The 15094-nt window shown below is 37.8% G+C and overlaps 1 protein-coding gene across 4 annotated transcripts in view; it reads right to left on the bottom strand.

The window, feature by feature from the left end:
* Positions 1-15094, bottom strand: part of nos1 (nitric oxide synthase 1 (neuronal)) — a 74902-nt gene that overhangs the window by 45434 nt on the left and 14374 nt on the right. For 3 of the 4 annotated variants that reach the window (XM_060844030.1, XM_060844032.1, XM_060844029.1), the window contains 7 exons: positions 14240-14351; positions 13974-14115; positions 11950-12112; positions 10507-10598; positions 6415-6556; positions 6159-6298; positions 4748-4922 (listed from right to left, as the gene is read on the bottom strand). In XM_060844030.1, coding sequence (XP_060700013.1) covers positions 4748-4922; positions 6159-6298; positions 6415-6556; positions 10507-10598; positions 11950-12112; positions 13974-14115; positions 14240-14351 — 966 coding nt within the window. Of the gene's footprint in view, positions 1-4747; positions 4923-6158; positions 6299-6414; positions 6557-10506; positions 10599-11949; positions 12113-13973; positions 14120-14222; positions 14352-15094 lie in introns of all 4 variants that reach the window. The other variant, XM_060844028.1, reaches the window with a different exon arrangement.

Genomic DNA, 15094 nt, shown 5'->3' with positions numbered 1-15094 from the left:
CCGACTAGATATCCCAACCTAATCTAGTTCCACCTGTCAGCACCCGGCCCATATCCCTCCAAACCCTTCCTATTCATATACCCATCCAAATGCCTCTTAAATGTTGCAATTGTACCAGCCTCCACCACTTCCTCTGTGGCAGCTCATTCCAGACACGTACCACCCTCGGTGAAAAAATTGCCCCATAGGTCTTGCTTGCTCCAACTGTTCCGCTACTTTCAATGATATATGCACATCTTTAAGAATTGTAACCCTTAGTTTATCTTGTTTCTCCGTATTTTTCCTAGCAAATGCATCACATAATTGATTTGATTTAATTTATTATTGTCACAAGTACCTAGGTACGGTGAAATGTTTAGTTTAGTGCGCAGTACAGGCAGATCATGAGATACAAAGGTCATGGGGTAATTGAACAGAGTGAGGAATACAAAGTTACAGCTGCAAAAAAGGAGCACAAAAAGCAAGACCAACATTAGATTTAGGATTATAGAGGCCCATTCAGATGACTAAAAACAGGGAAGAAACTGTTCTTGAATCTGTTGGTATATGTGTCCAAATTGTTTTTTGTGTGCATCTTTTGCCTGATGGAGAAGGTTGGAAGAAATTATAATCAGGGTGGGAGGGATCTTTGGTGATATTGGCTGACTTTCTGAAGTGTAGATGGATTTCTCCATACAAACATTATCCATCCACTTATTTATGTCCTCTTGAGGCCCTTCACAGACCCTTCTTACAATCACAATCTATTCAAGCTTCGCATCATTGACAAACTTGGAAATTGTTGCTAACACACCAAGATCTGGGTCATTAATGGACTGTAGCAGTTCAAGAAGGTAGCTCACACCACCTTCTCAAGGAAGATTAGGAATGGGCAATAAATGTTGGCCCAGTCAATGATGTCCATGTTCTGTGAATGAATGAATGAATTTTAAAAAAATTATAAGCATTGGAAAAAGCTAAGTAACAAAACCGGCCACTGGAATCTCCAGGACAAACCTTCCTGTCTTTGAACCTTCCATGACATAAAGTAATTGAAGTCTCATGGGGTGCAGAGTATTCTAGCTGGGTGGATAGGGAACTGGTGGGGCAAGAGGAGACAGAGAGTATCGTGGAAGGGAGCTGCTTAAAATGGAGACCTGTGACCAGTGGTGTTCCACAGGGATCTGTGCTGGGACCACTGGTGTTTGTGATATACATAAATGACTTGGAGGAAGGTGTAGGTTGCCTCATTAGCGAGTATGCAGATGGCAGATCGGTGGAGTGGCAGATAGTGAAGGGGATTGTCAGAGGATACAGCAGAATACAGATGGATTGGAAAATTGGGCAGGAATAGCAGATGGAGTTCAATCTTGACAAATGCAAGGTGATGCATCTTGTAAGATTCAAGTCAAGAGCAAATTATACAGTAAATGGAAAAGTCCTGGAGAAAATTGATGTACAGAGAGATCTGGGTGTTCAGGTCCATTGTTCCTTGAAGGTGGCAACACAGGTCAGTAGAGTGGTCAAGAAGGCATATGGCATGCTTTCCTTCATTGGATGGAATATTGAGTACAAGAGTTGGCAGGTCATGTTACAATTGTATGAAACTTTGGTTTGGCCACATTTGGAATACTGTGTACAATTCTGGTCACCACATTACCAAAATGATGTGGATGCTTTGGAGTGGGTGCAGAGGAGGTTCACCAGAATGTTGCCTGGTGTGGAGAGTGCTAGCTATGAGGAGAGGTTGAGTAGATTAGGATTATTTTCATTGGAAAGAAGGAGGTTGAGGGGGGACCTGATTGGGGCCTATAAAATCATGACAGGTGTAGACAGGGTGGATAGCAAGAAACTTTTTCCCAGAATGGAGGACTCAATTACTAGGATCAAAGTTCAAAATGAAAGGGAAAGGCTTAAAGGAGATATGCATGGAAAGTTCTTTATGCAGAGCGTGGTAGGTGCTTGGAATGCATTGCCAGCGGAGGTGATAGGGGCTGGAACGATGGTGTCATTTAAGATGTATCTACGGCAACACAGTGGCTCAGTGGTTAGCTCTGCTGCCTCACAGCACAAGGGACCCAGGTTTGATTCCAGCCTTTGGCGACTGTCTGTGTGGAGTTTGCACATTCGTCCCGTGTCTGTGTGGGTTTCCCTGGGTACTCCGGTTTCCTCCAATAGTCCAAAGATGTGCAGGTCATGTTACAATTGTATGAAACTTTGGTTTGGCCACATTTGGAATACTGCGTACAATTCAGGTGAATTGGCCATGCTAAATTGCCCATAGTGTTAGACACATCATTTGGAGGGAAATGGGTCTGGCTGGGTTACTTTTCGGAGGGTCGGTGTGGACTTGTTGGGCTGAAGGACCTGTTTCCACATTGTAGGGAGTCTAATCTAATGTAGACAGACACATGAATAGGCAGGGAGCAAAGGGATACAGATTCTTAGAAAATAGGCGGGAGGTTTAGAAAGAGGATCTGTATTGCGTAGGCTTGAAGGGCCAAAGGGCCTGTTCCTGTACTGTATTGTTCTTTGTACTTTTTCTCCAGCACAGCATAGTTTTCCTTAGCCAATATCAACACCCATCCCACCACCACCCCTTACCTTCCCTTCTAACTTTCTGTTTCTGTTATTGCCACAACATCACTTTTCCCCATGGCAACCTGCATCTGTAACTCCCCAATCTTATTTACAGAAGAACCTTGATTATTCGAAGGACATGGACGGGCAGTATCTCATTCGGTTAATCGAATTCCGGATAATCGAATGCAGATAACGTAGTTTAGCTGAGCATCGGGACATTGCAATCTTGCCAAATAATGCGATATCCGGACAATCAAAAGCCGGATAATCGAGGTTCCTCTTAAACTCCATGCATTCACACACATGCACAGTGATCCTGATTTAGACTAAACTACTTTCTCCTTACTCCAACTTCACCTATTGACTTTACTATAGCTGCATCACTGTTTCTTCATTGTCATTATGAAAATGACCTGGGATTCCCTACCTAACACCATTGTGGGAGCAGATCATTGCCACAAGGACTACAGCGCTTCAAGGAGACTGCACTCCACTGCCTTCTAAAGGCAATTAAGGATGGAAGATAAATGCTCATATCCAAGAACAGCATTTTTAAGAACAGCTTTGTTTTGATAAGTTATTTAAGCCTTGTCAAAATGTCACCAGATGAGTGATAAACAGAAAGAGAAAGCAGTTTTTTAATAGTTCCAAAGTTACAAGGAGAAACTTCTAAAAATAAGGCTGTAAAAGATTTAGACAAGTTCAAAATATCAACAATTTGGATTAATAGTTAGCAAGCATTTTACCTAAAAAAGATAGATTTGCATTTCATGACTTCAGAATGTTCCAAAACATTTCACAGCCAATAACATGGTTTTGAATTGTAGTCACTGAAACATTGTTAGAACGTCTACAACAATATTGATCCAGTAGTGCTTTTTACTTTGCAGCTTCATGTGAGAGTAGGTTGTACTAATTAAACTCAAGGTTTTGACATTAAGTGTTGCTCTCAATGATCACTCACTGGAAAATAGGATCAAGGGTTCAGCTTAATGATTTGTAATAAGTCTTATCTCACCAAATGTTTGGTTAGCATTCTTTAAGAGAAACTAACAATAGTGCAAAAAATACCATTATCTGCCCAAAGCTTAAACAGCAAGAAAATACTCCCAGAAAGGTTATTTTGACTATTTACAGGGAGCAAAGGGATACGGATCCTTAGAAAATAGGCGGGAAAATAGAAAATAAATGACATCACTGCATCTGTAAAATATCCGTGGAATATTAGTATCCGTAACAATGTGTAATCACTTTTATATTCACTGATATTTTTGGGCTGTCAGATTGTTTTTTAACTGCAGCTAGTGGTTGACTTTTATTACTTTGCTAGGTTGCATAAATGAAGTTCAAATTTTGTTGTGTTGGCATCATTTGAAATTCACTGCATCAACCTGCATTCAGAAGCATGTCAAATCTGTGTCAATAGTTCTCATATTCCCTGAATGAGATATGGAATTTAAAACAATTCATCCTGCCCAACACCTGGGGAGAGTAGAAATTGACTGGCATTGAGCAATGTCACACTCAGGGGCAAAAATTGAACCATTTCACTCACAGAGGTAATATTATAGACATTTTTAATCAACTTGTTCAGACATGTTTCAACATATCTTTGGAACAGCTAGAATTTCAACCCAGGCCTACCTGGCTCTAAGGTACCTTTGCACTTACCACTTAATGGTATAATATGAGACAGTATGGAACCAAGTTAAGGTCAATTTTTCAATTAGAGGGCACAATTAGATTTCAACAAGTGAATCAATTTGAAACGTTCTAAGTAAGGATTATATCCAGAAGAAATCAATTAATCTCTGTGGCTGTACACTTGTTCTGAAATGAAAGACGTCCCAAATATAATATAATTAAATAGTTGTGTATTAAAACAAATTGTCCTTCCATATTTAGAGATATTACTTGTTATAAATAATACTACAAAGCAGAATATCAACATCAATCACATAGAGGCTGGGTGCTTACTAAACAATAGCAGGACTGTATCTTCAAACGTACATCATTAGCTGCAGAGTACTTTAGGATGTTTTGAAAGGCATCATATAAATGCAAGTAATTTCTTCTTTTCTGTCGTGAATTTTGTTTCAAAACAAGTCATTCATTTTTCCTTGTGGTAAAGGTAAAGATCAACAGAAACATACCGATGTTATTCTAAAAAGGAAATAATGATTACCTCAAGCACATTGTACCGGGAGGCATCACAGAAGTCTCGGACTCCGATTTCTGTTCCCATATACCAACCACTAAAAGGACAGGCTGTAAACTTGAGACCTCCAATATCTAGAAGCATGTTTGAGACAGCTGGCAGGCCATACCACTTCAAGTTCAGATCTTTAAACCATGTGAACCTAAAAGACATTTTGGAGGTTAAAGAAATGTGAACTTAAGATGCAAGACTCCATTTTGTTTTTAGCTGTTGTTTTTTGATTCCAGCTTGTGATTATTTTCTTTGAGTGAAATACCTCAATCTTTATACTCATCAAACCCATTCTTGACCAGTACTTTGAATACCTGAACCAGAGACGTAGCTGGTTCTTGACAGGCTGCAAATGGCTCTTGTAAAACTGAAAGAAATAGGAACAGAAATAGGCCATTTGGCCCCTTGACACTGCTTTGCCATTCAATAGATGATCCGTACCTTTCCTGCCCTTTCCTCATGACCTTTGATTGTCCAACTGATCAAGAACTTATTTATCTCAGCCTTAAATATACACAATGACTCTACCCCCACAGCTCTCTGTGGCAAAGAGTTCCAAAGACTCATAACCCTCTGGGAGAAGAAATTCGCACTTAGCTCAATATTAAATTGGCACCCTTTAGTTCTGAGACTATGCCCTCTGGCCCTAGACTCTCTCAATAAGGGAAACATCTTCTCAGTGTTTACCGTTGAGCCCATTAAGTACTTGATATGTTTCAATGAGATCACCTGTCATGCTTCTAAATTCTAATGAGTGCCATCCTGTTTAATCTTTTCTCTTAGGACAATCTCTCTACACCTGGCATCATCTGAGTGAACATTCTCTGAACTGTCTCCAATGAAATAATCCAATTTTTTTAAAATAAGGGGACCAAAAACGCTCACAGATGTGGTCTTCCCAGCACATTGTTTTGTTGTAGGAAAATTTCCTTACTCTTATACTCCAATCCCTTTGAAATAAAGCCCAAAATAATTCTATGTAACTAAATGCTCAGAGCCAGCAGAGACTGCTGACTCTATCTCTCACTTCTTCCTTCCACTTGCTGAGAGGCACAGCAATCAATATCAAATTTGTGCTCTTTTCCATCTAACATTTACCCTTATTTGGGTTTCCATCTAGAAATAGCAAGTGCGGAAAAAATAAATCATTACAGCCAAATGTACAAACCTTGCTACTTTTAAGTATAAAGCCTAGCAAAATCAATGCATCTGGCAAACAGACTGTACATAACTGGAATGTACAGTAGCAATAATCAAAAATGTTAATTCTGAGCATTTAAAGCACCTCTTGAGATAAGAATAATTTACTGTCTCATAATGGAAGCTAATGTTAGAATTTTACAATAAAATGTTTCCATACAACAACTTGTAACAAAACTGTACATACTTGGGGTGCCTGAGGGGTACTTCCAGGATTAGTTCTGGGGGAATCTCAAACAGTTCAGGATCATTTCCATTGGCTTGAAGCAAAAGGGGGAGGACATCAAATCGACCCATAGGTCCTTTCCAACCTTGTTGCATACAAACCTGTGTCAATAATAACCCACAAAGAAAATATAACATTCAGTTAAGCAATATGGAAACATCTATAAACAAGACCAAATACTGTAGGGTGATACAAACTGCTATTTGATATACTGAACCTCAGTTAGCTCCACGGAAGCTGGGTCTCCAATAACAGAGCCATCAGGTTGTTTATACCCAGCATATCGTATCAACTGACTGTTCCAGATTCTGAAATCATGCTTGCCATCTATTTGTTGTGGGAATATTGTGATGGCAGACCTGTAAAATTATCAGGTTATTGTTATTATTGTTGAATTATGTTACACTGACATCTATTGCCATTAATTAAAAATGTTTGTTTCTAAAATAAAATATTCTGAACTCTCAGTTAAATCTGAGAGTTAAATTTATTTCTATACAAAATAGTTACAAGCCACTTAAAATAAACATGACTCTGAGCTTCAGAAGGAGATATGAGGGTAATGATTAAAAGTTTGGTCAAAGACAAGGTTTCAACAGTATCTTTTAAATAAGCAATGTGAGATAAAGTAGTAGGGTATTTTATGGAGAAACTTCCTGAGCTTAGAGCTCAGGCAGCTGAAAGCGTGGCCATTAAAGATGAAGATGTTATAACTGAACATCCTCAAGAGACTAGAATTAGAAGATACAGATACCTTGGAGAGTTGTGGAGCTGGAGGAGTTTACAGAGATGGGAACAGAGTAGGGAGGAGTGGAAAAGCCTTGGATAGATTTCAAAGCAAGGATGAGAGTTCTAAAATTGAGATACCATCCAGAGCCAGTGTAGGACAACTGATAGGGGCAATGGGTGAAAGGAATTGGGTGCAAGTTAGAATGTAAACGGAAGAGATTTGGATGGCCTCAAGTTTTCTGAGCACAGAAACATGAGAGGCTCGTGAGAATGTGTTAGAAAAATCAAATCTATAAGTAAAAATGACATAGACAAGAATTTCAGCAGTAGATAAAATGAGACAAGGCAAAGTTGGGCAATGGAGTGGAATCAATTATTGACCAAAAAGAGGGTTAATCAAAGGAGGCAAAAGACATGGCTGAAGTATCGAATGAATACTTGCAGCTATCTTTATCAAGGGTGGCCTGTGATGATACTATGGCTTTAAGGGGTATATTTTGTCCTGGATTTTTTTCATGAGAGAGGTGACAAGTGGTCTGTTCCAATCCAATCAAGTAAACAGGTTGTGAGGCCTTGAGTTTTTTTAAAAGTTGGAACAATAGAAGCAGCCTGAATGAGTAGAGGCATGCTCCCACAGGATCAGGGTTTTAGTTTAGCTTTCAGTAATTGTTGGGGTTTTGAAGCCACCATAAATCTCTCCTTGCTACCGCAAAATACTTGAGTAGTCTCTCTGTGCCAGAATTTCCTCTTGATATTCTTTACTTCAAGATTGGAAATACATTATATGTGAGATGATCTATTTTACAGAATTTGCCTTTGCCAAGAATGTGTTTATGTGATGTTACTATACTGGAACAGTTGCTGTTTAGTAATTAAATAACCTATTATTCTGTTAAATTTTCCAATAGAGTTAAAGTTAGGGCAATTCTTTTTTTGTATGTATTTTGAGTGTGCTTTGATGAAAGCAGAGCTGTATAACTAATCAAATTACATCTAGAGCATTGCACCTTACACTTGCCTTTAAATAAGGAAACATTAGGGTCTAGACTATCTCCTTGACATATTTGAAGGTGTTTGGACTGGTCCATCACAGCTATGGTCTTTAACACCAGGCTATAAGATCATAAGAAATAGAGACAGGAGAAAGCCCTTCAGCCTCTCAGAACTGCCTCGCCATTTCCATTTGAGCATAGCTGATCTGCCCTATGCCTTAACCCCTCCTTTGTGCCAGCTTCTTATTGTCCTCAATTTCTTGATTTTCAAAATCTATCTCATTCCTCTTTAAGTACTTATAATGGTCTAACCTCGATTGTTCAAGACATTGACTACCTTCTGAGAAAAAATTCCTTTGCAGCTCATTTTAATTGAGTGTTCCCTTTTTCTGTAACTATGTCCACCAGTCTGAGATTTCTTCTCAACATATACCCAATTAAGCCCCGTTAGAATCTTTGATGTTTCAATATGGTCACACCGCAATCTTTTAGACTCTAATGAATAAAAGACCAACTTAGCCATTCTTGATAAGTCAACCCTTTCATCCCAAGAATCAGCCAAGCGGATCACTTTTGAACTGCCTCAATGCCAGTATATCCTTCCTTAAAATTGTATACAGTACTCCAAGCCTCATCAATGCCTGGTACCATTGTATCAAGACTTTCTTAATTTTAAAAGAATAATTCCTTTGAAAATTCTACTTGCTTTCTTAATTACTTGGTGCACTTGCATGTTACCTTTTTGTGTTTCATGCCCAAGGACACCCAGATGGTTTAATGCAGCACTTAGTCCACTCTCTCCATTTAAGTAGCAGTCTGCCTTTTAATTCCTCCTAGCTAAACCTCACACATTCTTATATCAAACTCTAACTATCAAGTTTTTTCTCACTCACTCAACCTATCCATATCCCTAACAGATTCCTTATGTCCTTATCACAAAATATTCTACCACCTATTTTTGTATCATCAACAAATTTGGATACAATCTAGCTCATTCGCATAGTCATTAGTATAGATGATAAATAATTGCGATCCTAGGCCTAAATCTCCACCAATTACATCTTTCCAATCTGAAAAGATCCATTCATCCTAACTCTTTATCTTTTGTGAGCTCCTATTTGGTGCAATAACCTTTTATGCATCCTGAGGAATACCTTTTGGAACCCCAAATACACCACATCTACCAGTTCCCTTTTATTAATTCTGTTCATTCAACATAGAAAGAACTCCATCAAATTCATTAAATATGATTTTACTTTCACAAAACCATGTTGATTCTACTTGATCGCACTAAAATTTTCTAAATGTTATATTATTTCTGTTCCTGTTGAACTTTAATAATGAACTCTAACATTTTCCCAGTGACAAATGTTAAGCCAATTGGCTTAGAGTTCCCTGGTTTCTGACCCCTTCCCTTCTTGAACAATGGTGTCAGTTTGGCAGTTTTCCAATCCACTGCAATCTTCCAGAAAGCCAGTGGCTTCCTTAATATTTTGACCAATACCTCTACTAGAAGACTTACTTTAAAACCCTTGATTACACACCCAATCAGGTCCTCTTGACTTGATGTCTTCAGTCCCATTAGTTTGTCAAATATTTGACTGTTGACTAGAGACTGTTAGAAGACTTTTTCTCCCATTAACATCATGTCATGGTGAAATATTAGGGGATTCTGTTACTAGAAGTGTTTATAATTGATGAGGAGGTATTAGATCCTCGGTATTTAAAGTTGACAAGGCATTGGGACCAGCAAAGATGCATTCAATGATATAAGAGGAAGTGAGAATGGAAGTTATAGATGGATAGATTATTGTCCAAGAGCCAAAGTTTGTAGATGATGCACAGTGCAGAGCAATGTGAAGAGATACATTTTGATAAGAGGAGGCAATATAAGATAAAGGGTGCAAATCTAAAGGGCTTCAGGAGCAGAGGGTATAAACGCACGATTCATTAATAGTAGCAGGATAAGTTAAGAAAGCTTGCAGTATCCTATCCTTTATTAACCAGACATGGAATACAAGAGCAAGGAGGTGGTGTTGAACTTATATAAGAATGGATTCTGAGGAAGGGTGACCAGAGCCGAAACGTTAATTTTGATTTCTCTTCCCAGATACTGCCAGACCTGCTGAGCTTTTCCGGCAACTTCTGTTTTTGTTTTTGATTTACAGCATCCACAGTTCTTTCAGTTTTTGTCATGTTTAAGCACTTTGGAGAGGAAAGGAGTTTGGAGATCTATTGATACTTTTCAAGTTTAGAGCAGTGTTGAGTTATCTTTTGAGGGAGAAGGGTATTTATGACAGATTTAAAGGAAAGGGAGAATGAAATTTTCCACTGTCGTATGTCGTGATATCTTCAGCTGATCAGAACAGTAAATTACAGGATTAGGAAATTACTCAGCCAGACCCAGTACAATTTATTTTGAATTGTTGATGGCCTCTGTTAAACTATTGGCAAATTCATAGTGACTAAACAACTTTGCACAGTAATATTGAACAATGTAATTTATATTCCAATGGTATTGGCTCTGACTAACAAGCACAAACCAACAGATCAACTTGATTAATAAAAAGGGCTACCATGGCACTAACCTGAGATTCCCCTTGTTGGTTGCATATTTGATGTGATTACAAACATAGTTGAACATTCCATGAGCACTGGAGCAGTCACGTGCATCAAAGACCTGCAAACATTGCAGCAATTAAGAAACGCTCATTGAGACAATCTATCAGATCCTATTGTTTCTTGTAAATGTTATGTTCGCTTGTTTCACAATTTTCCTTTTTTCTTCTATAATATTACTCACCACTACTGCACCAACACAATATTTGGTACATGCTACAGAATATTATAAAACCAATGCTTCTGAATGATAGAGAAATCCCACTAAATTAACTTTGATACAATTTCAGAACCTTATAGTTATGCCAGTTAAAATCCGGAGGGCTTGAATTGAAAAGATTATGCAGAATATCCATTTCCTATTGAATAGATTTCTGACACAAAGTCTATGGATTATGAACATTTATCAGAGTAAGATAACTAATATGTTGGATGGCAATCCCGTCTGGACGTATTAAAAAATTCTACTTCAAGATCTTTCTCTTTCCAATGCTGTACATTTGCAATATCGTGGGTTTTTTTAAAAGATAATATTTCGAACATTCACAAATGTTCTCTGGACTTCTATATGGTCTCAGTTCTTTGCTCAGTAATTGTGATTTATTGATTAATTGATGGAAGCATGTCAGGACAGATCTCAATTTAATGACATCGTAAAATAACACGTCACAAGTAGGCAACATGCTCAATATATCTAAAAATCAACAGAGAGGCAAAGATGCTGTTAATTCACTATCAGCTATTACACACTATTGAATAGCAACCTTGTTTATTCATTGTCTCTTATTATTAATATTTATTCATAGCAATCCATTCACAATCATGCCACATCTTTGGAGTGGACAATAGAATTTTTATCATCATTTTTCTGGGTAAAATTGTTCAATATATATTGGTTGGGATTTTGATTAATTAGAAACTACTACAAATAAAGTGAAAAATATTTAGGGGTACATGTACCATATCTCAGGGGAAACTGCCAGGTTTGAGAATCAGTGCTACAGGATGATAGGTATGTTTCTACCTTACATTTCATATGAGCACAGTTCTTTACTAACAGCCTCAGCATTTACTCTTGGCAGCTTACATTTTATCTAACACCTGACAAGGTTGTTACTTATGCAATTCTTTTTATGAAAAGTTCATTGCAGAACCATTATTTTCATGATGTACATTTTACGGACTAAAGTCATATCGGTGACCATATATCACTGGATATAAGTGATTAAAGGACATTTATCTTATGAAAATTTATAATATGACAATTACATGCTTGCTAAAAATTGAAAGAAAATTGGGTTCTTTCTCTATATTTGCCTTTTTCCTGCTTCATCTACCTAAAGTGCCATTCACTTCCCATTGTAATTGCCCCATATTAGTACATTCTCAAACAATCTGTGGTAAATCCCAACCTGTAACTTAGACCACTGGATCCTTCCAATGCAGCGGGTAGCATTTCTCCAGGCATGTTTGGCCCCATAAATTAGCTCAGTGTCTTTAAGTTGGTAAGTGCCAGTCATTTCAATCTCCTTTGTCACCTGCTCAATCCTCTGAAGATGGGCCTTGGACCCATGCCTATCGTTGAAAACAAAGAAATTAATGATTATAATAAACAGGACCCAATGTAACTGAATGTTTAATTGGGAGAAAAAAGTTTAATTCACTAAGATCTGTGCCAGTCTTTGCATTTTTAGTATGCTTTTTCTTTTAGTTTTATATTGTCCTTTACCTCAGTTGCCAAAAGCTTTATTTTTTGCAAGGGATATAAATATATTCTGCATCATTAAATTATTTTTAAAACATCCACTGATATTTTACCTAGTTACAAATTTATCCAATTTACTGAGGTCAGTAAACCGACAAGTTACCCATCATATATCAGTATATTCTTGGACTTCACAAAAGGATTTTACTTAAGTAAATTGATGAAATTTGAATCAGATAAGACATAACAGCTCCACATTTTAAAGTTGTGTAATTTAAATAACTACCATCTGTCTCAGGCAGTGTACTGATTAGTAAGCTCTACTTCTCTATATACCAGCGTCATAGTTAGAATTAGAATTATAATTAGGTTCATTGTCACATGTACTCAGGTTACATAATGACATGAGTACAGTGAAAAGCATATGATGTTGTCATTACATGGCACCATCTTAGGTATAAAGTACCTAGGTATAAATCTTAGGTACAAATACTCGAGAAAATAAAGAGAAAAGTTATACTGCATTACATAAACACATAGTATAAGTTAGGAAAATAAGAAATAAAGCTAAAAATATAGACATTGCAGTCTTTCTATAAGGGTTTCCAAATGGTCTGAGCAGGTGCCACCAGTTCCGAACCAGTAGTCATAACTCCCATATAACATCGCCCGATTAACTTTGAGCAAAAGCATAAACAATCTGCAGTTTAGTGCTGTGAACTTCAAGGAACTGGGTTGATCAATCTCAATTTCATTTCATGAAACTCTTGTGTAACTTACAGTAAACAAGCTTATGGCTTAATACTTCTCATGAGGATTTTCCTGAATCAAATTACTGAAATTTGGATCAGGTTGGACATAACAGTTCCATTATGACCTTTCTTTAGAAGGTCAGGTAGAAAGCTGATCGTCTCCATGTTTTGAAAAAATGGGGCAGAGTGAGGGACATGTGAAACAAAAGGCAAGATCAGGGAACGCTTAAGGGATGAGGGAGAATGTCTACAAAACAGAGGACAGAGTTCATAGTCTGAAGTTATTGAACTCAGCGTTGAATCCTGAAGAGTGTAGGCAGAAAATGAAATGCTAGTCTTCCAGCTTGTAATCAGCTTCAATGAACCACTATAACATGCCGAGGATAAAAATGTGTGCATTAAAGCAAAAAATATCATTCAAATGGAAAAAGACTTGAAGATCAGGGACATGTTTTCCCTCCCAGTGTCTGTATTTTTAAAAATTTAATCCATTTTTTCTAATCAATCTGTTCAGACATGCTTTTACACACCTCTGAAACAGGTTGGACTTGAACTCCAGTCTCCTTGTCCGGGAGAAGGGACAACACCTCTGCACTACAAGAGGGCCCTTTCTTCTTTTTATGTTTTTGCTTTCATTCAGAGCTGCTTTTATTCTGCTATTAACACCTAGTCTAGATCAATGCTCTGTCCCCTCTGCTTAAGTATTACCACATCCTTTGCTCGTTTCTCTAATTTCTCTTACTCTCTATGCTTTTCTAACCTTCCATTTTGCTCCATTCATGCACCTTCACTTTTATACAGCACAAAACTCATCACTTTTCCATCTCCCCTCAGTACCAAAGAGTCATTTGGATGTGAAACATGAACTGTACTTTTCATCATCACAGACGCTGATAAATCTGTTGAGTTTCACTTGCACCCTTTGTTTTTATAGATACAGAAGTTCCCCACTTCAAATAAGCATAAATCAAATAATTGCCTTTTGATAGATGTATAGTACTGGTTAATAAAGTCTTCTGCCAGTGGAAGTAGCTTCTCCTTTGTTCGGGTTTCATTTGGTTTCCTCACTTGCTGGTTTGGCATCATAACTGATCCCAAGCAAATTTGCTCTGTACACCCAGCTCCCTGTAAACACAAAACGCATTGGATATTTTCTGGACCTATAATGCATTTCTTTATGTTAAAAAGTTGAAAGATTGTCAGAGAATTTGAAATATTTGAATCTGACCTTTATCTTTCCAGAACTCAGATGTAGTGTATCATTTAAAACAGCACCTGTTTCCCAGTTCTTTATCTTAATAAAACAGGGACATTTCGTTGGACTGCCATTTGACAAATCTTTTACAGGCGACTCTTCCTGGAATGTGATGATTTGAAATAAATGAATTATTCACCTTGGTTCACAAAAAATAACTGAAAACGGTATTTTTAAGCGGAAAGCATAGGAAAAATATTGATCCTTAAAAGGGATGGATTAACATCCAAGTACTTGTCAGGCTGCATATTTAGCAAAAATAACGCAGTACTTTCTGTTGTTGGCAAACAGTTTCCTTCTAGATTACACTAGTGAAACAGAAGTTTCAGTTCTAATATTTGGAAGTGGTTAAGATCCAGAGAACCAATGTGTCAGGCATGCAAGAGATATCAGGATAGTAATTGGCAAATTAGGAAAAAAATGATCTCTGATTCATGAAGATTATTTAGGAAAGTTGCAGAATGATTGAGTCCCAACGTTGTGGGAGCAGGCCATTTGGCCCAGGCTGACCTCCAAAGAGAATCCCACTCAGACCCAACCCCCTACCCTATACCTGCACCTCTGCATGCCCCATGGCTAATCTACCTAGCCTGCGCGTCCCTGTACATCTTTGGACTTCGGGAGGGAACCAGAGTACCCAAGGGAAACTCACACAGACAGAGGGAGAATATGCAAGTCCCTGGCATTGTGAGGCAGTGGTGCTAATGGAAAAGTGTTTCCAGAAGCTAATATTTGCAGTGGCCTTATCATCCACCATGATTAAGATGGCTGGTGGATAATGGTAAAGAAAACAATAAGCAAGTACAGTGTAAGAATGAAAAGATATATGATTTACTTTTGATAAT

The sequence above is a fragment of the Hemiscyllium ocellatum genome, chromosome 24 (genome assembly GCF_020745735.1).
Source record: "Hemiscyllium ocellatum isolate sHemOce1 chromosome 24, sHemOce1.pat.X.cur, whole genome shotgun sequence".
NCBI classification, from domain to species: domain Eukaryota; kingdom Metazoa; phylum Chordata; class Chondrichthyes; order Orectolobiformes; family Hemiscylliidae; genus Hemiscyllium; species Hemiscyllium ocellatum.
Note: the sequence above shows the minus strand (reverse complement) of the source record. Positions and strands in the feature narration are given on the sequence as shown.